The 24,545-nt window shown below is 23.1% G+C and overlaps 1 protein-coding gene across 3 annotated transcripts in view; it reads right to left on the bottom strand.

Moving 5' to 3' along the window:
- The window catches only part of LOC122503861 (dachshund homolog 2-like), a 483,446-nt gene that overhangs the window by 166,780 nt on the left and 292,121 nt on the right, over positions 1-24,545 (bottom strand). For all 3 annotated transcript variants that reach the window (XM_043614607.1, XM_043614609.1, XM_043614608.1), the window contains exon 7: positions 23,960-24,175. In XM_043614607.1, coding sequence (XP_043470542.1) covers positions 23,960-24,175 — 216 coding nt within the window. The remainder of the gene's footprint in view (positions 1-23,959; positions 24,176-24,545) is intronic.

Raw genomic sequence — 24,545 nt, 5'->3', positions numbered from 1 at the left:
TACTCTCTAAATGTGGTTTAGTAGTTTGTTTACTAATTAAAGAATGCTCATTTGACTATCAATAAATAAATTAAAATTTTTACTAATTTTTAGTATAAAATTACTATTTTAACAGTAGAAAGCGAATATAAATGTAGAAAACTACTAATTTAATAGTAGAAATCAAAAGTGATGGTAGAAAACTAATTTGATATTAACAAATTAGGTACTTATTTAATAGTGAAAAATTGTAGAAAATTAATTTTAAAGTAGAAAACTACTAATTTTATAGCAGAAGACTAATTTGATTCTAAAATAACTATTAATTGAAACAGCGAAATTTAACTATTACAATTAATAAATGTTTCACTAATTAGTAGTTTTCTACTAATTTAAAAGTGCAGATTTCATTTTTAGTAAAATATCTATTAATTAAAGCAGTAAAGTTTCATTATCGCAATTTTTAAATATTTTCTATCAAATTAGCAGTTGTAAATATAAAATTAGTAGGTTTCTACTAAAAATTAGTAAAATCTTTACCATTTAATTGGTAAACAAATTCACCTCTCTAATTAGTAGAAAACTACGAATTTAATAGTAAAACTACTAAAAAATTTGTTAAATTTGTAGATTAGCAAATTTTTTCAGCAAATTAGCAAAAAAAAAATGAAAAACTCTAATTTGATAGTAAAAGTACTAAAAATACTAAATACAAAAAACATAGTAAAACCTATACTATTTACTTGCTAAACTCTTCAATTATTATAAAACAAAATCAAAATTTGAAAATGAGAATCGAAGTCGTAATTTAGAATCAAAAAAACTTTCAAATATTACAATTGTGAAATAAGAATTTTCCACTTACATTGTATGTGAAAGTAAAATTAATTTCTCATTAACCAGCAAAAATATTAATAAAAAATAATTATTGTAAATATAATACAAATATAAGAGAATACAACTAAAAACATTAATGTTAAAATAATATTTCCAAATTTTCGAAAGAAAACAAGAGTGTTGAGAAAAAGAATAATAAATAAAAATAAAAAGCTGTGTGTGAAAAAGAAAAAAAAAAAAAAAAGTTGCGCAATTATAAATATTTGAAAGGGCGAAAATTGATGCCAACGCCCTAGAAACGAAATCATACCACTAGATCACTTACAATGTCTGACTTGAAAATACATTTTCTACTGCGGTGTATCTGCAGATGTTGGTATAAATACCTATGATTATATAGTTTGTTTTTACTGATTATCAGCCTTACATCCTCATATATTTTTAAAACGACAGAAATATGGCCGACTAGCGTGTTCGTGCGCCATTAAACTGCTTTTAATTCTTTTTTTTCTTCAGACAATATTTCTACGCTCTATAATAATTCAGTCATATTCAGCTTACAAATTTTGAATTCAATATCTTCTGTACATTTTTTTTTCTTGTTTTTTTTTCTTTTGCTGTAAATTTTATTTGCTTTGAATAAAATTTTATTTGGTTGGAATTTTAATTCTAAACAAATAAAAATTTTATTCATTTCAAGGAAAATTTTTATTTATTTCGAATAAAATTTTTATTTAAAACACATAAATTATCTTTTTTTTTAAATTTCATTTTTACTCTCGATTTCAATTTACAAATTTAACTTTGATTTAAACAGAATTTTATTTTCACTTCTACATATTGAATTAAAAAAAAATTTTTTTAATTTACGAAAAAAATCTATTAAAGCGGAAGTAAAAATGAATGAGAAAAAAATGTCTACTAGAGTGAAAAGAAAAATTATAAATTAAAATTGAAAGTGACAATGAAAATGAAAAAAATTTCATCAAAGTGAAAATGAAAAAAAAAATAAATAAAAATCTGTTAAAGTTAAAGTGAAAATAAAAGTATACAAATAAAATTACGTAATCGAAAACTTTCATTTTCTCTTTCAATTTCATTTTCACATTCACATTCCTTTTGATAGAGAGTAAAAATGAAAGTGAAAGTGAAAGTAAAAGGGAAAATAAAAATTTGTCAAAATTTATAATATTTTAAATTTTTAAATAATAAAATTTTAAATAGTTAAAATAAAAAAATGATAAATTTCATAAATTACATTATAAATGTTTGACATTAAAGAAAATGAAAATATTGAAAATTCAGAAAATGAAATGTTGGGGGAAAAAAAATTGAGAGGTGAAAAATAATAAAAGTGAAAAGTATTTATTGCGAGGCATCGCACTATATGTGCGTATATATATAAATGGCTCTTGTTTTCTACATATAAGTCTGTCCTTTACGCGAGGCTAATAAAGCAATTCTGGTCTTAATTAAATCTAAGACAATCTTGACACTAATTAAAGTAAACATCCTATACAATAAAACTTGCCTGGACGAACGAGAATTGGATCTAAGAATTAAAAAAGAGTTAGGAGGAGGAAGAAAGAAGAAGAAGGAAGAAGAAGAAGAAGAAGGGAAGATGAAGAAAAGAGAAGAAAAAAGAAGAAAAGAGTAAAAGTCAATGGCATAGGTTATAAAAAACGGCAGTTTCGAGGTTAATCTCTAAGATTCGTCCCGGGGATAGTTGATAATAGAAGCGCTATATGATCATCAAAAAAACGAGTTTAACTCAATGTCTTCTTTATATTGGACATCAATCTCGAGCTACTAGAATTCTTTTTTGATTCTAACTCCCTTCTATTTTTATTTTTCTTTCATTTTTTCTAATTCTTCTATTTTTTTATTTTTTGTATTTCTTCCATTTCTTCCATATTTCAATTTTTACCATTTTTTGTACTTCTTCTGTTCCTTCTATATTTTTACTATTTTTCAAATTTTGTATTTCTTCTATATTTCTTTTTTATATTTATTTATATTTTTTGTATTTCTTCTACTTCTTTTATATTTCTATTTCTTACATTTTTTGTATTTATTCTGTTTCTTCCATATTTCTTTTTTTCATTTTTTTTTAATTTTTTTTATTTCTTCAATATTTCGATTTTTTCATTTTTCGTATTTCTTTAATGTCCTCTGTAGGTATTTCTATTTTTTCATTTTTAGTATTTCTTCTATTTCTTCTATATAACCATTTTATATTCCACTTGTAACTTCCACTGTATAGTCGACATTGAAATAAAAAGTGAATAATTTTTTTTTGTAACTTCAACTTTATAGTCGATATTCAAAAAAAGGCGAAACAAATTTTTTTTATCTTTGTACGATTTATGAAAATATTTAATAAACAATATTTCGTTTTGTATAATTCTATATATTCTTTTTCCTTTACAAAGACGAGTATTTGTTTTTGTCTCTTTTTGCATCTCTTCATTATATTCTCGAAGTTATATTTATCATTTTTCCCAGCTCTTACACTTCTGTTATGAATTTTTCCTTTTTTCAAAAAGCTCTATTCTTTTTTTCCTTCTTTTTAAAAAAAAAAATTTCTTCTTACAGAAGACATTTTTTTCCTACTTTGCTCTTAATTCTTCTGCTCTTTTTCTTTCTGGTCGTTTATTAAATTGTATATTTTTTTCATCAGATTATGTTTACATAACTTGGTTTTAGATAAAAAGTTATACAAAGCTGTATGTACATATAATATGCATATCTTCTCTCTGGATTATTTTTATTTTATAAAAATTTTTCACATGCAATCGCAGAGTGAATTGAGGTTTAATCCTTTTTTTTCTTGCTCACAGTTTTCTTGAAAGTATCAAATTAATTCTAATGTGTATCAATGTTTGATAACAAAATCTGGATTAAAAAACAAAATTTGATCTAAATTTTTGTATCAAATTGATACATTTTTATATCATTTTGGTGCTTTCAAGAAAATTGTGCTTTTACAATTCTCACCTTATTTTTCATGTTTATTTGTTTCTATATATTTATTCTTAAATCTTTATTTTTACGTATTTATTTTTATACATATACTTATTTTTACGTTTTTCTTATTTTTATATATTTACTTTTATGTAGGTATTTATTCTAATATATTTATTTTTAAATCACTATTTTTATCATATTTATAACAAATTTTACACAATCGAAAAAATGTAAATTTAAATGTTAATTAAAAATGATAATAATAATAAAATATTGAATTAAAAAAATTAAAGTAAATGCTAAAATTAAAAAACGGAATTTTTCCAGGTTTTTAAAACTACATTTATATGTTACAAAATTTAATAATTAGTCATTATAATTTTTCTACAAGAATTAAGATTTTCAAAAATTTCAAATTCAAACCTTTCTGAAATTTAACAATTTATAAAAAATTGTTATAAAACATGAAGAAATCGATCACTCCGAGTCTTCGACTCGGAGCAATCAATATCTTCATGTTTTATAATAATTAAAAATGACCGACTTATAAAATCATTATTTTATATTATAAGCTACATATTCAAAATTATTTTCATCATTTCAATTCAATTATTATTTTTAAGAATTTTTAACTAAAATTCTTCTTTAAATTAATTATTTTTAATAATTTTGAAAAAACTATTTTAAAAATTTTCAAATTCTTTTGTTTGCAATTCAATTTTATAAAATTTCATCGATTATTCGGAAATTCTTTAATCAAATATTATATTAGAAAATAAAAACTTCAAATAACTTAAAAAAATTAAATCTACACAATTTGCAATTAAATGTATGAAAAATTCAAACATTCAAAGATTGTAATTTGAAACCTTTTCAAAATTGAATTATTTCTAAAAATTCACGCTATAATACTTTCTCTATAAATTTGAATTTGTAAAAATGTTTACTAAATAATTAAAATTAGTGACTGACTTTTTGCTTTTGAATTAGTAAATTTTACCATTAAATTAGTGGAAACGACTATTTATTAGTAAAATCTGCTAATTGAAACGCAAAAAGTCAGTCACTAATTCAAATTAGAAAACATTTTTACTAATTCAAGTTTAGAGAGTTGAATATATAATTATTATCTAAAATTTTAACTGAAATTCATATTTAAATCAATTTTTATTAAAAAATTCTACGAGAATTAAATTATTTAAATACAAATAAAATGCAAATAAATAATTTATTGAAGAATTAAATGTTTTTTTAAAATCCAACTCTCATAAAGAATTTTATCAACAAATTTTTAAAATAGTATTTAAAATTCTTTGCACGAATTTTAATAACATTTTTAAAAATAATTTCATTTTTCGAGAAATTAAATTAAAATTGTATTAAAAATAATTGAATATCTGTACAAAATTTGATTGAATTAAGAAAAGCTTTTAAAATAATTAAAATTTTGACAAAAATTTTATTAACATTTTTGAAACATTTTTAAAAATAATTGAATTTTGGTGAAGAATTTTATTATTTATAAAGATAAATGAAATTTTTAAGAGAATTTTTTTAAACTTTTAACCATAATTGAATTTCTGCGAAGAATTTTATTATTTATGAATTACAATGATAATTGAATTCTTTCGAAGAATTTTATTAAATTTTTTTAAAATAATGTAATTTTTGCACAAAATTTTGTTATTTTGAAGATAATTGAATTCTTGATAAGAATTTTGTTATAACTTTTGCAAATAATTGAATTCTTTGAATTATTGTATTAACATTTTTAAGAATTGATTTATTTTACAGAATTTTTTTTAGAGCTTTTAAAAATAATTAAATTATTTCATATATAATTTAATTAAAATTCTATTGTAAAATAATTGAATTCTTAAGAAGATTTTTATTAAATTTTTTTGAAAATAATTGAATTTCTGGAAAAAATTTTGTTATTTCTAAGATAATTGAATTCTTGATAAGAATTTTGTTACAAAACTTTTGCAAATAATTGAATGTTTCGAATAATTTTATTTAAATTTTTAAGAAAAATTGATTTGTTTTGAAGACTTTTATTAAATAACTTTTAAAAATATTTAAATTATCTTAAAAAATTTAATTAAAATTGTATTGAAAATAATTACATTCCAGAGAAGATTTTTAACAACAAATTCTTAAATAATTGAATTCCATTGACGAATTTAAATAAAAGTTTTAAGAATAATTGCATTTTTCGATGAATTTGATTAAAATTGTATTAAAAATAATTAAATCTCTGTAAAAAATTTAATTAAATTGATAAAAGCTTTTAAAATAATTGAAATTTTGACAAAAATTTTATTAAAATTTTTGAAACATTTTTGAAAATAATTGAATTTTAGAGAAGAATTTTATTATTTATAAAGATAAATGAAATTTTGAAGAGAATTTTTTTAAACTTTTAACCGTAATTGAATTTCTGCGAAGAATTTTGTTATTTATGAATTACGAAGATAATTGAATTCTTTCGAAGAATTTTATTAAATTTTTTTGAAAATAATGCAATTTTTGCATAAAATTTTGTTATTATGAAGATAATTGAATTCTTGATAAGAATTTCGTTATAACTTTTGCAAATAATTGAATTCTTGGAATCATATTAAAATTTTCAAGAATTGATTTATTTTACAGAATTTTTTTACAACTTTTAAAAATAATTAAATTATTTTATATAATTTAATTAAAATTGTATTGTAAAATGATTGAATTTTAGAGAAGAATTTAATTAAATTTTTTTATAATAATTGAATTTCTGGACAAAATGTTGTTATTTCTAAGATAATTGAATTCTTGATAAGAATTTTGTTACAAAACTTTTGCAAATAATTGAATTTTTGAAATAATTTTATTCCAATTTTTAAGAAAAATTGATTTGTTTTGAAGACTTTTATTAAAGAACTTTTAAAAATAATTAAATTATTTCAAAAAATTTAATTAAAACTGTATTGAAAATAATTACATTCTTGAGAAGATTTTTAACAACAAATTCGTAAATAATTGAATTCCTTTGACGAATTTAAATAAAAGTTTTAAGAATAATTGCATTTTTCGATGAACTCGATTAAAATTGTATTAAAAATAATTGAAATTCTGCGATGAGTATTATTAATAATAAAAATAATTGAATCTGTTTAAAAAATTTGATTATTTATGAAAATAATTGAATTATATTAAAATTGAATTTAGTTTGAAATATTTAAGAATAATTAGATTTCAAGAATAAGCACAATAACTTTAGAAAACAATAATTTTTCAGGATTCCAATCAAAATTCCCTGACATTTCCAGGTTTTCCAGGTTTCCAGGTTGCGTGGCAACTCTGAAAATAGAAGTAAGAGTGAAGTAAGAGTGAAGCAAAAGTGAGGTAAAAATAGTTAAGTAAAAATAGAAGTAGTGAAAAAATAAAAAGTAGTGATTTGACACCACAAGGTAGTACCTATAGAGAATGCTATGTAGATAAGCCAAACTGATTTTCGTCAGTGGTAGTGTGCTGGAGGGGGTTTTGTATGACGTAGTGAGACAGGGTTAACCATAAATCAATCAGACCCCATTCGAGCAGACTCGAAGAAGGCAACCTACAGTGTCCGACATACGGTAGGTGGACGTTTGGATGTTTATATCGACGTTTCTGTTTGTTTGCTGCAACGTTTATGCCTTCGACTCGACTAGTTCACTTGCACCTATATATTCTCCCTCTCTCTGAATGTCTCGTGTGGAAATTTACGATCACCGCTGGTCCATCACTGTACAACCAACATTGATTGTTAGTATCAGTCCGATACTGACGACTCCTCTAAGCGTAGGCATAGGATTAACTCCATTCGATATAGTTATACACCAGCCGTTAATTCAATTTACACTCGGTTTTTATTTTCCGTTTCCAGGAAAATGCAAGAAGATGGTGAATCTTTTAGAAATAACAATTTTTTTTCAAAACAACATCTTTTTGGCGAAAATAATCAAATTTTGGAATTTTTTCGAAAGTACAACTTTTTAGAGTTGCCACAGGTTAGGGAATTTAGGGAAAAGTCAGGGTGAGTAGAATTGGTCAAGGAAATGAGGGAAAAGTCAGGGAATTTTATTAGAAGTATACTAGAAAAAATTAAATTTATAGAATTCATAAGAATTTAATTAGAAACTTTCCACGTTTACAAAGTATAGACAACTTTCGCAGAGTAGTATAATTGTCGCACTCATTTTCTGAATAAAAGATTAGATTATCAGATAAACATTCCTTTGTTATCGAAAATGTTGAATTTCATTTTCATTTCGCAAGAGTCGTGAAACCCATAGCAAGAAGAAACGCCTAACGCTAAAAAGGAGCAAGAAAGATTTATCGCGGCTTAAGTATATATAAGAGAATAATCCCCGGTTAGTTAAAACTGTTAAAAGAAAAGGAGGGGGGTAAAGAAAGATTTTTAAAAATACAAGACCGAATGTTTATTAGCGAACAGTGAGGTAGTAATTTAGCGATCATTAGCGTTTGCTTGGAAATTGAAATTTGCTTCGGACCTTGCATAAGAGTTTTGTACACACAGGGAGCTCTCTTTCTCTCTCTTTCAGCATCCTGGTCTCGGTATCGGTATTTGGAGTCTTTTCGAAGAGCGTTCTTTTGCATTGTGGTAATAGGACTTAACGTAAGCAGCCTCCCAAGCAGTGACCAAAAATCGGAGGAGTTTATGGCGAGGAGGCATTGGTTTAGCGGTAGCAGAAACAGCAGCACGATGTATATATATATAGAGAGAGAGAGGAAAAGAGAGAGAGAGAGAGAGAGAAAGAAGATTGGTGCTCCCTACAATTTTAATTAACCCGGTACCGGGTAGCCGATCGCGATCGAATCGGGTGCACGATCTACAAGGAATCTACATAAGATCCTCCACTCGCGGCTACAACTCAATCCCCTCTTTATATTTCCTCCGGGGCCTTAGCGATGCACAATAATACTTTGCACAGCGCGCGGTGGCCTTATCTCTCGAATGATCGAAGATAGCGTCCTCTCAGTGGCTCCACGGCAGGATCCTCGCAGGATGCTGCGAGCTCATATTGTCCCTTCTACGCTAAGTAACTTACCAACCTTCCTCCCTCACTTCTTTCTTTCTTTCATTTTACCTCCTCTCTCTTTCTCTTCTTTTTCTCTCTTATTGAGCGTGTCGACCCCAACACGAGGTGTCGAACTCTTCGAGATTCTGTATGATCATGTACCTTTCTTACTGCACCTTTCTTCCTGACGGCCCGTTAATACTTATACTCTCTGACATGCAACAATGAAAATTGCTTGTATTCTCTATTCTGCTTCCGTATTCTGCCAATGAATTATCTACTAAATAGTTAAATAGAAAAAAAAAACCCCATTCTTAGAGAGATGAGATCAACTTTTATTTTAGGATAAAATGATAAAATTTTCAATTTCCTGCACCCACTTTGGTCTCAAGTAGATTTTATCCAATGAAAATTGAAAAACAACTAAACAACACAAATAACTTATGTTTTGGAGATGAAGCTTCGAATTGAATAAATAAAAAAAACCGCTGCAGTTATAATTTTGGTGCTCATTTCATGAACACTTTGCTTCCTCATAGAGTCAATAATAATAGAAATATATGAATAACTTTTTATAAATATGGTAAAAGTGATTGAATCTTGGGTCAATCAATTTATTTTTAAACATCCTACAAGACAGTTATAATAGTTTAATAGTTAAGGAAAAGTTTTTAAACAAAAATGTTGAGAAAATAACTATTTCCACAATTTTTGGTTTCTAAAATACCGCAATAATTTCGAAATTTATAATCGAATTAGGTTCAAAACTAGGTCAATCGAAACATTTTTTAATGCTATACAAGTTGGTTACGATACTTTTAAAGTTACTTTTACATTTTTCAATAAAATTTTCAAAAGTATTTTCCAAAATTTTAGATTTTTAAAAGTTTAATATCTCCGGTTAATATGGACGAAAAATGTTCAATAAGGACTCAAAAGATGCGTTTAAAAAAACTCTACAAAATTAGAGGAAAACATTTATAGGTGTTCTAACATTTTTTTTAAGTTATGGACAAAAAACGATTGTTTAAAAAATTAAAAATCCAAGAAAAATATAGTTATACTTTACGAATCAGACTGAAAATACTCTTATATTATGTCCGCACATGAGACCAACAATTTAAAAAAATCCATGACTAAAGCTCTTCATAATCTTGAGATATTTTTGAAAATGTAATGTTTACACACACACACATACGGAATGACATTTTTTAAAAATATCATTTTTGAACTCCTGAGGTCAAATAGCATAAAGATTGCAAAAATTAAACTCGAAAATTTTTGGTATTACAATACTTCCTCTATGAGGAATTTTTGTTTTAAAAAAATATATTTTTTTCGATTATGATATTACTAAAAGAACATAGTGAAGATTAATTGTGCAAAATTTTGAAGCAGATTTGAAAATAATTTTTAAAATTATTAAATACCTAATAATAAATAATATTAAAATAATATTACATAGGGAACAGTGGGAAATTAAAAGTTCTGTCAAAGAAATGAACAACTTAAAAAAATTGTAATCAATATAAACATTTAGCAAGACTATATTAACTAAAAAGTATAAAATTGCAACGAATTGATAATAAAAATCTGGATCAAATCGAAAATTGATTTTAATAAAATTATTAAAATGTAATTAATATTCTAGATCTTTAATATAATTATTATACTAAATTTACATTCAAAAATAGAATAATTTTTTTTTCAAATTAAATATTTAAATACCTATTTATTTTTCCCCAGGAATTAAAATAATTTAAATGATTTCATTGTAAAGGCTTTTTGAAAAACTATTTCTAAAACACACAACTGTAATTCTTCCAAAGTTCCATCATTTTTTTCTGGCAATTTTTAAATAAAATTATTCAAAACTTTAATCATTTTATTTAAAAAAAAAAAGTTTGAATTTTATTAGTTTTACAACAATTGAAATTTTAAAAGATTTTAATTTGACAAATCTCTTGAAATTTAATTATTTCTAAAAATTCACACCATAACGCTTCTAATATTCAAATTAATATCTAAAATTGTAACTGAAATTTACTTTTAAATCAATTCTTATTACAAAGTTCTATGAGAATTCAATTATTTAAATAGAAAAATAAATAATTTATTGAACAATTAAACATTTCTTAAAAAATAATTCTTATAAAGAATTTTTTCGAAAATTTTTTTTAAAAAATTGCAAGAATAATTGAATTTTTCCGAAGAATTTTATAACTTATAAAAATAATTATTGCGACAAATTTTATTACATTTTTTCTTAAATAATTAAATTATTTTTGGAAATTTTTGGTGAAATTTGGGAGTAGATGTTAAAAATAATTGAATTTTCACAAATTTTTGAAATTAAATAAATTTCTACGACGAATTTTATTAAAATTTTTTGGAAATAGAATTGAATTGTTATAAAGAATTTTATTAAAATTATTGAAAATAATTGAATTCATTGAAGAAATTTAATTTAAAATGTATTGAAAATAATTGATTAAATTCTAATAAACAAATTACATCAAAATTTTTTTTAAATAATTGAATTCTTTTAAAGAATTTTGATAAAATTTTTAAGAATAATTGCATTTTTCGAGGAATTAATTTAAAATTGTACTAGAAATAATTGAAATCCTGCATTAAGTTTTATTATTTATAAAAAAATAATTAAATTTTTACAACGAGTTTTATTAAAATAATTTAATTTCCAAGAAGAAGTTTATTATTTATTAAAAATATAATTTAATTCCTGCGAAGAATTTTATAATTATAAAAATAATTGAATTCTTGCGAAGTATTTTATAAAAAAATTTTTAAATAATTTCTTTTCAATTTTTACAAAGAATTTTATACAATTTCTTTTAAATAATTAAATTCTTTTAGAATTTTTTTCTGAATTGTTTCTAAGAATTTCATTTAAATCTTGAAGAATAATTTTTTTATTCCAACTATTTGCGAATTTAAAGTAGTTCAAATTTTCAAAAATATCAAAAAATTAGCTTTTAGTGTCACAATTCTTAAAAAAGTATCCAAATAGTAGCAGATCTTAAAAAAAAGTAGGTAGTAAATAGTAGGTTTTAGTAGATAAATACGAAACTTGGATAATAGAGCTTTCGGATAATCGAGGTTTCACTGTAATCAAAATTTTTTTTTATATCTTTTTTAAAATATTTGTTTAAAAATTATTCGATTTTAATATAATATAGTTTATAATCTGAACGGTGACATTGTAGAGAATCATTTGTCACATTACGTTAAAATCGAATCATTTTTTAAAAAAAAAGTTTTAAAAAAGCGTTATGTCAAAAAATTTGAATCATTTGTAAATTTAAACAAACAACATTTTTCCTTGTAAAGCATGTTTGGTAACTTTTACTACTTTCGGAGTTAATTTTACTAATTTTTTACAAATACATATGTCCTTTGAACGTATATAAAATTTACTTCGAACGTAGCAAAATTTACTCCGAAAGTAGTAAAAGTTACCAAACATATGCTTTACCAGAAATGTTTTACTATGAAAGTAGTATAAAAGTTATTTTATATTTTTCTGCGTGTATTAAAGAAAATAATAATAATATTTTAATTATTTAAATTTTGACTGATCAAAAGTCTGAATTCTATTGGATAAATTACCTTAAAATGTTAAAATAAAAAAAAATTCGACAATGAGTTTAAAAAAGGATCAGCTACGATTTTGGTCTTTACTTTTTTTTTAAACTTTAAATGTAGAGGAATATGAAATGCCACAAAATCGATTTTATCCCCATTTTTTAAAAACTAAATCTACTTGATACCAAACGTGTGTAATAAGAAATAGCAAAAAAAAAGAAGAAGAAAAATACAAGTGCCCACGCGCCATGGTGGCACGGGTTTTTTTTTTTTTTTTTTTTTTTGTATAATACCTGTTTGTCGCTCATATAGACAGTCTTACCGGATAATAATCCGACTTCTCTCAGTCATCTTAAAAAATATAACGTATTTATGAAACTCAATCTGTTATATACGAAAATAAATAAAGTATAAACTTGCAGTGCTTGTATTCCCCTCTTAATATCATCTTAATAACGTCTTTTCTTTCTAAAGGAAGAAAAGAGTATACCAAAAAGTATGTTTGGAAGACGAATATCGATAATATTCCATATTGAAGGCAACTCACGTGGATTGGCTTAATGCTGCAACGCATATATTAAATATACATAGAGATGAGAGGCTGTATATAGGAGGAAACACGATAGTGTCCGTATGTAAAACCATCTGGTGTAAAACGAGCTGCTGGCTCGTTCGAGTATTAAATCGTACACCTCCTCCTCCTCCACCTCCCCGTTTCCTTTTAACTCCTTTTCCTATCTTATTCTCTCAGTGAACAATTTAACCCCTTCCCCCCTTAAGCCCCCCTGCTTTTATATTATGTCTTTTCCGATTTTCCTCTTAGTCATAATTCTGATTTATTTCGCTGTTGATTGGTTTTTCTTTTTTCTCTTTTTTTCCCCCCTTCTTGTTTTTGCTAAAGTAGTGTTTGCCAACCACGAATCGCGGCCTACTTTAAAACTTAACGTCGCAACGAACTTGCGATGAACTCGTTAACGTTTACGCATCCAGAACACCGAGTTGGTACTTATTCACCACGGCTTCGTACTCGCCACCCAACCCAACTGTCCCTTTCGATTATTTTCACCTCATTTAATGCAAAAGACAAAAGAGATTTTGTTGTTTCAAGAAGTATTGACTGGAAAGTGATTTAGTTTTGCTTCCTTTTGTCGTTTAAATTACAAAACATGAAATTAGAGTGTTCCAAGGGGGAAAATATTCGAAACTTTTGTATCAAGGTTTTGAGGGAAAATAATAGTAGAAAATTATAGTAAATAAAAGATAATTATTGTAAATAATAAAAAATTATGGTAAATAGTAAAAAAATGATAGTAAATAATAGTAGAAAGTTATAGTAAATAATAGGAAATAATAAAAAATTATAGTAAATAGTAGAAAATTATAGTAAATAATAAAAAATTATAGTAAATAATAGCAAATTATAGTAAATAATAGTAGAAAATTATAGTAAATAATAGAAAATGGTAGTAAATAATAGTAGAAAATGATAGTAAAAAGGTAGAAAGTTATAGTAAATAATAGAAAATAATAGTAGAGAATTATAGAAAATGATAGTAAATAATAGTAGAAAATTATAGTAAATAATAGAAAATGATAGTAAATAATAGTAGAAAATTATAGTAAATAATAGAAAATGGTAGTAAATAATAGTAGAAAGTTAAAATAAATAATAAAAAATTATAGTAAATAGTAGAAAATTATAGTAAATAATAAAAAATTATAGTAAATAATAGCAAATGATAGCAAATTAATAATAGCAAATGGTAGTAAATAATAGTAGAAAATGATAGTAAAAAGGTAGAAAGTTATAGTAAATAATAGAAAATAATAGTAGAGAATTATAGAAAATGATAGTAAATAATAGTAGAAAATTATAGTAAATAATAGAAAATGGTAGTAAATAATAGTAGAAAGTTATAGAAAATAATAGGAAATAATTAAAAATTATAGTAAATAGTAGAAAATTATAGTAAATAATTAAAAATTATAGTAAATAATAGCAAATGATAGCAAATGGTAGTAAATAATAGTAGAAAATGATAGTAAAAACTAAAAAGGTAGAAATTTATAGTAAATAATAAAAAATAATAGTAGAAAATTATAGAAAATGATAGTAAATAATAGTAGAAAATTATAGTAAAAAGGTAGAAAGTTATAGTAAATAATAGAAAATTATAGTAAATACCATATAAAAACTTATACTCGCAGGGCTCGAACTAAGTCCGTAAATAATTAAATTTTTGCAACAAATTTTACTAAAATTTTAAAAAATAATAGAATTCTTATTATTTATAATATTTATAATTATTATTTATGAAAATAATTGAATCCTTGCAAAAAATTTTATAATTTATAAAAATAATAATTGAATTCTTATAAAGAATTTTAGAAAAATCTTTTTAAATAATTTCTTTTCATTTTTTGTAAAGAATTTTATAAATTTTTTTGTAAATAATTGAATTGTTGGAAATTTTTTTTATTTAAATTGAAAATAATTTATTCACAAAATTTTTTTTTGAAATTATTAAAATTGTTGAAAAGAATTTAATTTTGGTTTTTTAAAAATTTTTTTTTAAGAATTTTATTTAAATTTTGAAGAATAATTTTGTTATTCCAACTATTAGCGAATTTAAAGTACATTCAATTATTTTCATAAAGAATAAAATTTCTTTTTGGAATTAAATTATTTTCATCGCAGAATTTCAAATATTTTTAATACAATTTTAAATAAATTCCTCGAAAAATGCAATTATTTTTAAAAATTTTATTGAAACTTAACGAAAGAATTGAATTTTAAAGAAACATTCAATTAATTCCATAAAATAATAAAATTCGTTGCAATAATTCAATTATTTTCATAAATAACTTTTAATTCGTCGCAGAAAATAAATTATTTTTAAAAAAATTTTTAAGTAATTCTGCAAAAGAATTCAATTATCTTAGTAAACAACAAAAATGCTTCCCATAAAATCAATTATTTTAAGGAATTTTAATAAAATTCTTTTCCAAAATTCAATTATTTTGATAAATAATAAATTTTTTACAGGGATTCAATTATTTAAAATAGAACTTGCATAAATATTTTCGGAAACATTAAATGTTTAAAAATTTGTCATTAAATTCTTCACAGTAATTCAATTATTTTTATAAATTTTAAAATTATTTTCAGGGTTTTAATTATTATTTTGAAAAATAATAAGATCATTCGGAGGAAGTAAATTATTTTCATAAATAACAATATTCATAACAAGAATTTAATTATTTTCAAAAGTAATAAAACTCATTGCAGAATTTCAATTATTTTTAATGCAATTTTAATCGAATTCCTCGAAAAATGTAATTATTTTTAAATATTTTATTAAAATTAGTCCAAAGAATTTAATTATTTAAAAATTTCTTGATAAAATTCTTTATGAGAATTGAATTTCAAGAAACATTCAATGATTCAATAAATTATTTATGTTTGTATTTAAATAATTGAATTCTCGTTGAATTTTCTAATGAAAATTGATTTAAATATTTATTTCAGTTAAAATTTTAGATAATAATTGAATATTAAAAGAAGTATACCGTGAATTTTTATAAATAATTTAATTTTGAAATCAATTTTTTTGAAAAAGTTTAATTGCTGATTTTTTCGAAATTATTTAAAGTTTTTATTTTCTATTATATATTTAATTCCAGAAGAATTTACGAGTAATTGAAATTTCGTAAAATTGAATATTGTAAAGAAATGAATTTGAAAATTGACAAAGAACTTTTTCGAAAATTATTAAAAATAATTTATTTAAAGAAGAATTTTAGTTAAAAATTGTGGAAAATAATAATTTAATTGAAATGATGAAAATAATTTTAAAGTAGTATACAATATTTTTATAATATACACGAATCTACACGAGAAGGCACGAACTTGTCCGAATCAAACACGAATTACGCCATTTGCAATTTGACTTCAAGCGCTTTTAATTATTTTAATTTTGATTTTAATTACTTAATCATAATTACCTTACCTGTAAAAATTAGAAAACGAAATTTAACAAATAAAAAAATCTTCCTTTTTCTAAACTATATTTGCAACAATAACAAATAAAATTTACAATATAAAATAAATAATTTTATTTGGCAATTAATTATTTAAATAATTTATTTAAAATAAATTATTTGTAAATAAAGAAATAAATAAAATTGGAAATTGGAAATAAAATTGCAACTTGTCAACCAAACTAAAAAATAAAAATCAAAATTGCTTTTATCATATAAAAAAAAATTCCAAACAAAAAATTTCCCTTCTAAAAAAGTAATTTTCAAAATATTTCACCTGCTAAAATAATAAACTTCTTATTATCAACAACGAAGCGAAATTTGTCCAAAACTTCAAATTACTATCATTCAGGAAATAAATTCCTAAAATTGAGTGAGAGAAAAAAGAAATTTGCTTTTATTTTCTCTTATAAAAGGTGCGAGATATAATGAGCTCCAATGGTTAATTCCGAAATCAGAAACAGATTGACGATCCTCTGGGATGCGGGCGCATACCAAAAAAAAAAAAAAAAATGTTGAGAACCGGCAAACGCATTAGTTAACGCTCCACCAAAATGACACACTCTATATCGGCTAATGGATAATTAAAGTCTCAGCGTTTACGTTTCGACTAAATTTATGAAACTTACTCAATGCGCGGCGCTCACTATCAGTTCCAAAGTTTTATTGAGGGGTCGGTCCATTCACTTAAAAAGTACAAAATCTCGGATAAGTATACATATAACCAACAGGACTTTGCCGAAAGCGCGAAATGTATTTTATGAAGCGACACTTTTTTAGATTGCGAAGAAGAAGTACGCCGCACAATTGAGAGTGTAAAAAGAATAACGCCCTAAAAATCTTTCTTTCGAAATTTTTCTATTTATTTAATTTTTAATTATTTATCCCATTTATTTATCTAATTATTATTTATTTCACTTATTTTTCGAAATATTAATTAATTTCCAAAATTGTTAACTCTATTTCGTCCGATGAAATATTTTTAATTGTTAAATAAAAGAATAAAAATGAAATAAACAGGGCTCAAACCAGTGAAAGTATTTAAAAATACGGACTTTATGCACCAAAATGAAAAATTACGGACTATTTACAGATCAATTACGGACCACAATATTAAAATTTCCAAAAAAATTAATTTCAAAATTCAATTATTTCTAAAAAAAATTACACTTTTATATTGCTTTTAAAATTTTATTATTATCTAAAATTTTAACTGAAATTAGTTTTTAAATTAATTTTTATTAAAAAATTCTACTAGAATTTAATTATTTAAATACAAAAATAAATAATTTATTGAATAATTGAATGCTTCTTAAAATTCAAATCTCATAAAGAATTTTATTCTAAACAATTTAAATAATTAAATTAAGTCGACGAATTTTAATAAAAATTTTAAAAATATTTTCATTTTTCGTGAAATTTGATTAAAATTGTTATAAAAATAATTGAAATTCTGCGATGACTTTTATTATTTGTGAAGATAATTGAATCCCGAAGAAAAATTTTTATTATTTTTGAACAATATTTAATTTTCGCTCTTGAAAATAATTGAATTTCTGCAATAATTTGTAACTCTTCCAAAATTAAATTTTTTAAATTCATTTGTTTACAATTCAATTTTCCAAAATTTCAAGTATTCGTAAATTGTTTAATTAAATATATAATTAAAAAATAAAAACTTGAAATAATTTAAAAAAAATCCTCAATTAAAGTTTCAAAAAAAAAAAATTAATTCCACAGAATTTTTCATTTAAAAGTATGAAAAATTCAGATTTTCAAAAATTTTAATTTGAAACCTTTTCAAAATTCAATTATTTTTAAAAATTCGCGCTGTGACACTTTTAATATTCAATTATCTAAATTTTTAACGAAAATTCATTTTGAAATCAATTCTTATTAGAAAATTCTACTATTCTAATAAATTCTATTCTTTATTTTTAATTCTACTTAAAATTTAACTTTTATGAAGAATTTTATTAACAAATTTTTAAAAAGAATAAATTTCTTATAAGGAATTAATTAAAAATTTTACAGAAATTTATTAAATTAAAGAATTTTATCACAATTTTTCAAAATAATTGAATTCTATGGGAGAATTCTATTAAAAATTTTTAAAATAATACAATGTTGTCGAGAAATTTTATTTCAATTGTATTGACAAAATTAAATTTCTAAGAAGAATTTTATTTATAAAAATAATTGAATTCTTGAAACGAATTTTATTGTAATTTTGAAAAATAATTGAATTCATGATAATAATTTAAATAATAATTTATGAAAATAATTGCATTTATGCGAAGAATGTTATTAAATTTTGTTTAAATAATTGAAATTTTGCCAAGAGTTTTATTGAAATTTTTGAATATAATTGACTTCTTGAGAAGAATTTCACTACCTATTTATAAAAGTGACTTAATTCTTGACGAGAATTTTTCAAAAATTTTTAATTAATTTAGTTTTTGCAAAGTATTTGATTACTTTTCAAAAGAATGAAATTCTTGTAATAAATTTTGATATTTATCAAAATAATTGAATTTTGAAAAAGAATTTTATTAAAATTCATTAAAATAATTGATTTATGGAAAGAATTTTGTTTTTCACCAAGATAATTGAATTCTTTTGAAGAATTACTTAAAATTTTTTTTAAATAATTAATTTTCTGCGACGAATTAAAAGTTATTTATGAAAAAAATTAAATTATTGCGACGAATTTTAATATTTCATTGAATTAATAAAATTTTTCTTAAAATTGATTTCTATCGTAAAGTTTTAATAAAATTTTTAAGAATAATTACATTTTTCGAGGAATTCGATTAAAATTGTGTTAAAAATAATTGAAATTCAGCAATGAGTTTTATTATTTATGAAAATAATTGAATTTTATTATTTACGAAAATAATTTAATTCGAGTAAAAATTTTATTTTTTATGAAAATAATTGAATGATTGCGAAGAAATTTATAAAAAATTGGTAAATAATTGAATTCCTGTGAAATTTTTATTATTTTATGAAAATACTTGAAGATTTGCGTAGAATTTTATGAAATTTTTTTAAAATAATTGAATTCTTTTGAAAAATTTTATTAAAATAGTAGATATTAAAAATTATTGAATTGAAGAAAATTTTTGAAAATAATTGAAATTTTTCCAAGAATTTTATAAAAATTTTCGAAAATAATTTAATTTCGGAGAAGAATTTTATTATTTCTAAAGATAATTGAAATGTTGACAAAAATTTTTAAAAATTTTTGAACGTAATTGAATTTCTTGATTATTTTAAGCAAATTTACAGACCTGTACGGGATTTACAAACTTAGTTCGAGCCCTGAATAAATAAGATTATAAAAAAAAATAAACGTCGTTTTATTAAAAAAGATAATTGTTTTTCTTTTCTAATTTTTCATCATCTTCCAAAAATCGAAAAAAAATTTATTTATAAATATTATAATGGAAGGAAAAACTTTTTAAAAAAAAAAATTAAAATAAATATTAAAATATTAAAATCTTTCGTATGATAAAATATTTTTAATTGTTAAATAAAAGAATAAAAACAAAATAAAAAAGGTAACAGAAAAAAAAATAAAAAGTAGAAAAAATAAATAAAAGAGTAGAAAAATATCCAAAATTTGGTTCAATTCGGAAAATATTAATTATTAGGTAAATTAGTATAATGAAAGAAAGTGATACTAAATTTTCGTTGAATTAAAAGCTGTTATAGTCGAGCAACGGCAACTTTCACCAAAATTCAATTAATTTTTTCATATTTCTATACACTGAGAAAACTGGAGAGTCAAATTCAGAGGTTCAAAAAGTGTATGTTTCCTTTGCTTATTCATTTCGCGCCGGATAAGGAAGGGATTTCTCAAGATGGTTAATTTGTCCCTCTGTTAGAGAAATGGCACGAATATCTGTCAATGGTGAATTTGAACATTTAGATTGTTATCCAATAGCTAACTCTCAAATATGAACGATTTGTCCCTCAAGATGATTAGTCCAATACTCCAGTTTTCTCAGTGTAATAAAAACTTATTCTTTTTTATTGTTTGTTCTATTTTTTTGTTCTATTTTTCGATGAACTGCTGTTGCTCGAGTATGAAATCAGTTCAATATAGCGTGTTGTTTACAATTTACTTTTATTGAGAAAAGCATTTTTATTTTTCACTTTTTCGACTTTGATCGTTTTACGTGAAAATTGTGTATAGAATCGTCGAGAAGTGGGTTAAACAGTAAACAAACGTACATATACACAGTCAGTTACACTTTTTTTGTTTTTTGTTTTTAACTTTTAGCTAAAATCTTGCACAAACTAAAATTGAATTATCGATGATAATTATTTATATATATATATATATATATATATATATATATATTGACTATGAAAAAACGATGTTTATTTTTATAAATAATGCATATAGACGAAGCGTGCCATTTCCTCAATATCGCTCTATAATTTAAAAATCTCTTCTTTTATTTACAAAAAAGTAAAAAATTTTTTTTCGATTTAAATAATGAAAACAAAATTGAGAAAAGTTAAAAAATTATAATTTTTAAAAATTACTTTTTTGACTTTGTAAAAATTGTCTTTCTCAAATTAGAAAATTCGAATTGTTCATAATAAAAGTAATTTATTCAAATCGAAAATTAATTAAAAAGATAAAAAATATTTTCATTCAAATAAATTATAAAATATTAATTATTAAATACTCATCAATATTCGATTTTGATTTTGAATTTTAATTTATGTTTCATTGTAAAAATTTCATAAAGTTTTATAAATATTTCAAATTTTTTCCATTTAGTTATTTATAATTAATTTTGGTATAGTTTTCAAAAAGAAAAAATTTTGTTGAACAAAAAAGTTTTCTACATTTTTATTTAGTATTCACACTTTTTTTTCGTTATTCACTTAACGATTCTCTTAGCACTTAATAGTTACACTTATGATATAATTATTATTCACATTTACTAATTTTTTTTATCTATTTTATTTTTTCTTCTTTCCTCGCATTTTTCTTAATATTAAATTCACCTGGTGTCAAACTTTTTTTTTTTTTTTTTTTTTTTTCATTTTCCTGATGTCAGGAAAAAGTTTTCCAAGTTTATAATTTAATATCAAACGATTTCGACATGAAAAGTTTTTTTCTTTTCTTTTTTTTTTAACTTTAAAGCGATGTCTAGAAAATGACTCGTTTATTTACATAAAAAATTTTTTTATGCGTCGTAGATTTACAACTTTGAAAAGCTACGTTGAACTAATATTTGTGCGACATGAACTCGAGTCATGTCCAATTATTAAATACGATAATGAAAGAAAAAGAAATGTGAATTTTTTCTTCTTCTTTAGTTTATTTTTTGCAAAATGAATATTCGTAGTAGATAAATAGTTGATATTCATTTGCTATTTTGAATCGAGATTTTTAAACTAAAAATTGTTTTTTTTTTTAAATACAATTTCTCTTTTAATTCTAATTTTGTCAAGTCACTGAAAAATCGTGTAAATTACAGTTTTTGGAAAAACTAATGACTGACGATTTTTTTTGTTACTTTAACTACCTTTTTTTTATTATAATACCATTTTTTTTTGTTAACATTCACTAGGAAGTTAGTATTAAAACTACTATATTATATCACACAGTGTATTCTAGAGTCAAAACATTATATTCATTACTCAGATATAATAATTAGTGTACATAAAAATTATATCCAATTATTTTTTTCGAAACGCTTTCTTGTCGATATTTTTTTTTTTTTACTTTGTACCCAGTCGAAAAAATTCTAGACTTTTATTAGAATAATTCTATAAAATTATTCTACAAAAATTCTACTAAATATTCTGTAGAATTTCACTAAAATGATTCTATAGAATTTCACTAGAATAATTCTATGTAATTTCACTAAAAAAATTCTAGTAAATATTTTTTAGAAAAATTTAATATTTATTTAATGATCACAATTTATTTATCATTGTAATTTATAATAGTATTCATGTACTCTGTTCGCTTCACTTCGTTTGTGAGCGAATTTTCGCAAAACTACCGCCATCTAGGCGGCAGTTTGAAAAATTGGCGCGAAATTCAAAAAAAATATTTAATTAATAACACATTAATATTAATGATACATAATTAATTAAAATCTACAAAATAATTATGTAAATTTATACCTAATATTCACTAGAATTCAAATAAAAATATTCATTAAATTTTTTTTAGTGAATTTCTAAAGAATATTGGAAAAATAGAAAAATTCTACGGAATTTCTTTTGACTGGGTTCATATTTAATAAAATATAATTTTTTTCTCGGCGATTTTTTCTTTTCACTCTTTGTTGACAACCATAATTATGAAAAATTTACATATAATATTGTGTGAAAATTCCGGATTAACGTTGTCACAGATTTTTTTTTTTTAATAATCGCTAACACTCAACGCGTTACGAATGGAAAATATGAAGACAAATTTTAATTTGAATTCATTTATTCCAATGCGTTACGAATGGAAAATGTGAAGACAAATTTTAATTTGCATTCATTTCCAAACAATTTTTCGATATTTTTTGGTTAATTGGGATGAAAAATTTGCTGTGCAAAACGTGTCTTCTAAAATATAATAATAACAACTACATAATTTATATTACAAAATGCGGTCGAGATGAATTGGATCACCTCGTTTGTTTTCATTTATAACTATAAAATAATACAAGTACAGTCTATCGAACGCTTCTGCTTGAAGGAATTAAAAAAATTTGTTTAAAAAATAAGGCACCTGCTGCAACATTTATTTTTATTTATTTAGAATTACGATAAAATTTACGAAGATAAAAAATTTTTGTTAAGAATTGAAGATTGTGTCGCACAGTGAAGAAAGATAATAATTTTAAGGTTATGTTTGTGTTATTGTCACGATAATAAAAAAATGTGTATTTAATTAATTAAATACTACAGTCATTTTTCAACGAATATCTAATGAAGATTAGTGAAGAGATTCAAAAAATTACGAACATAACCTAAAATTTTTCGCACTATCTTTCTTCAGTGCGTCAAAAATTTGATTCAAACAGATTTTAAAACTAATCAAAGCAAAAATGATAATTTTCAAGTTTTCCTCGAATGAAAACGAAGGCAATAAAATTGATTTCAAACAAAACGGATAATATTTTAATTTTTGCGAATATTGACGACAGGTACCTTAGAGATAATGCGACGAAAATGTATGTTTCTTTTTTTCTCTGTTGCGTTGGAGAGGGGCTATATAATAGAAAACGACAGCAGGAGAAATAAAAAAGCAGAAAAGGTGCTCGAGTATAATAGTGTATAGAGGAGAAAAAGGAGAAGAGGTCAAGGAGGACTTCGATGAGACAGAGGCGCGCCCAGCGAAGGGGACTAATGCCTCTTAATGTAATTCTGGGAGAGTTGGAAGATAATGAAATTGTGGAGAGCGCCCTCAAGTGTCTTAAGAAAGCCCTGCCACTGACCTTTCTCGTAGTTGATTTGCTTCTCCTGCTGCCGTGCGTTGTCCGCCGCGATCTTTAGTAGACCCTGGATATTCCTGAGCATGGTTTCAGTGCACGAAACTGAGGGATCCTGCGTGCTCTGCGATACTGCCGAGGCAATCTGCGAATAATTCAACGCTTGGGGACTCTCTGAACCTCGCGCCCGAAGTGGTACATTCTCAGGAACGTCAGAAAGATCTGCAACATTCAAAATAATCCCACAAATTTTTTAATAACCAAAAGAAATTTAAATTAACTGAAAAAATAATATTTTCCAACCTAATTTCTTTTCAATTATAATAACTCTAAACTAATTTTCCAATTAATAACTCTAATTAATATTACTAATAAATTAATAACTCTAAGCGTATTTAGCGAAATGTAGCAAAATGTTCGGATTTTTAGTTCACAGACGCTACCGTTCGGCGCCAGTGTCGCATTTGCCTTCGCATTCGATTAATTTAATATTATAATCGATTTTAGTTCACAGACGCTACCGTTTGGCGCTAGTGTCACATCTGCCTATTCATTCACAAAATTCTTTAATAACCAAAAAAATAAAATTCTC

Source organism: Leptopilina heterotoma, unplaced genomic scaffold (assembly GCF_015476425.1).
Source record: "Leptopilina heterotoma isolate Lh14 unplaced genomic scaffold, ASM1547642v1 Lhet_270, whole genome shotgun sequence".
Taxonomy (NCBI): Eukaryota; Metazoa; Arthropoda; class Insecta; order Hymenoptera; family Figitidae; genus Leptopilina; species Leptopilina heterotoma.
The sequence above is the reverse complement of the archived record's forward strand: the minus strand, read 5'-3'. Positions and strand labels throughout refer to the sequence as shown.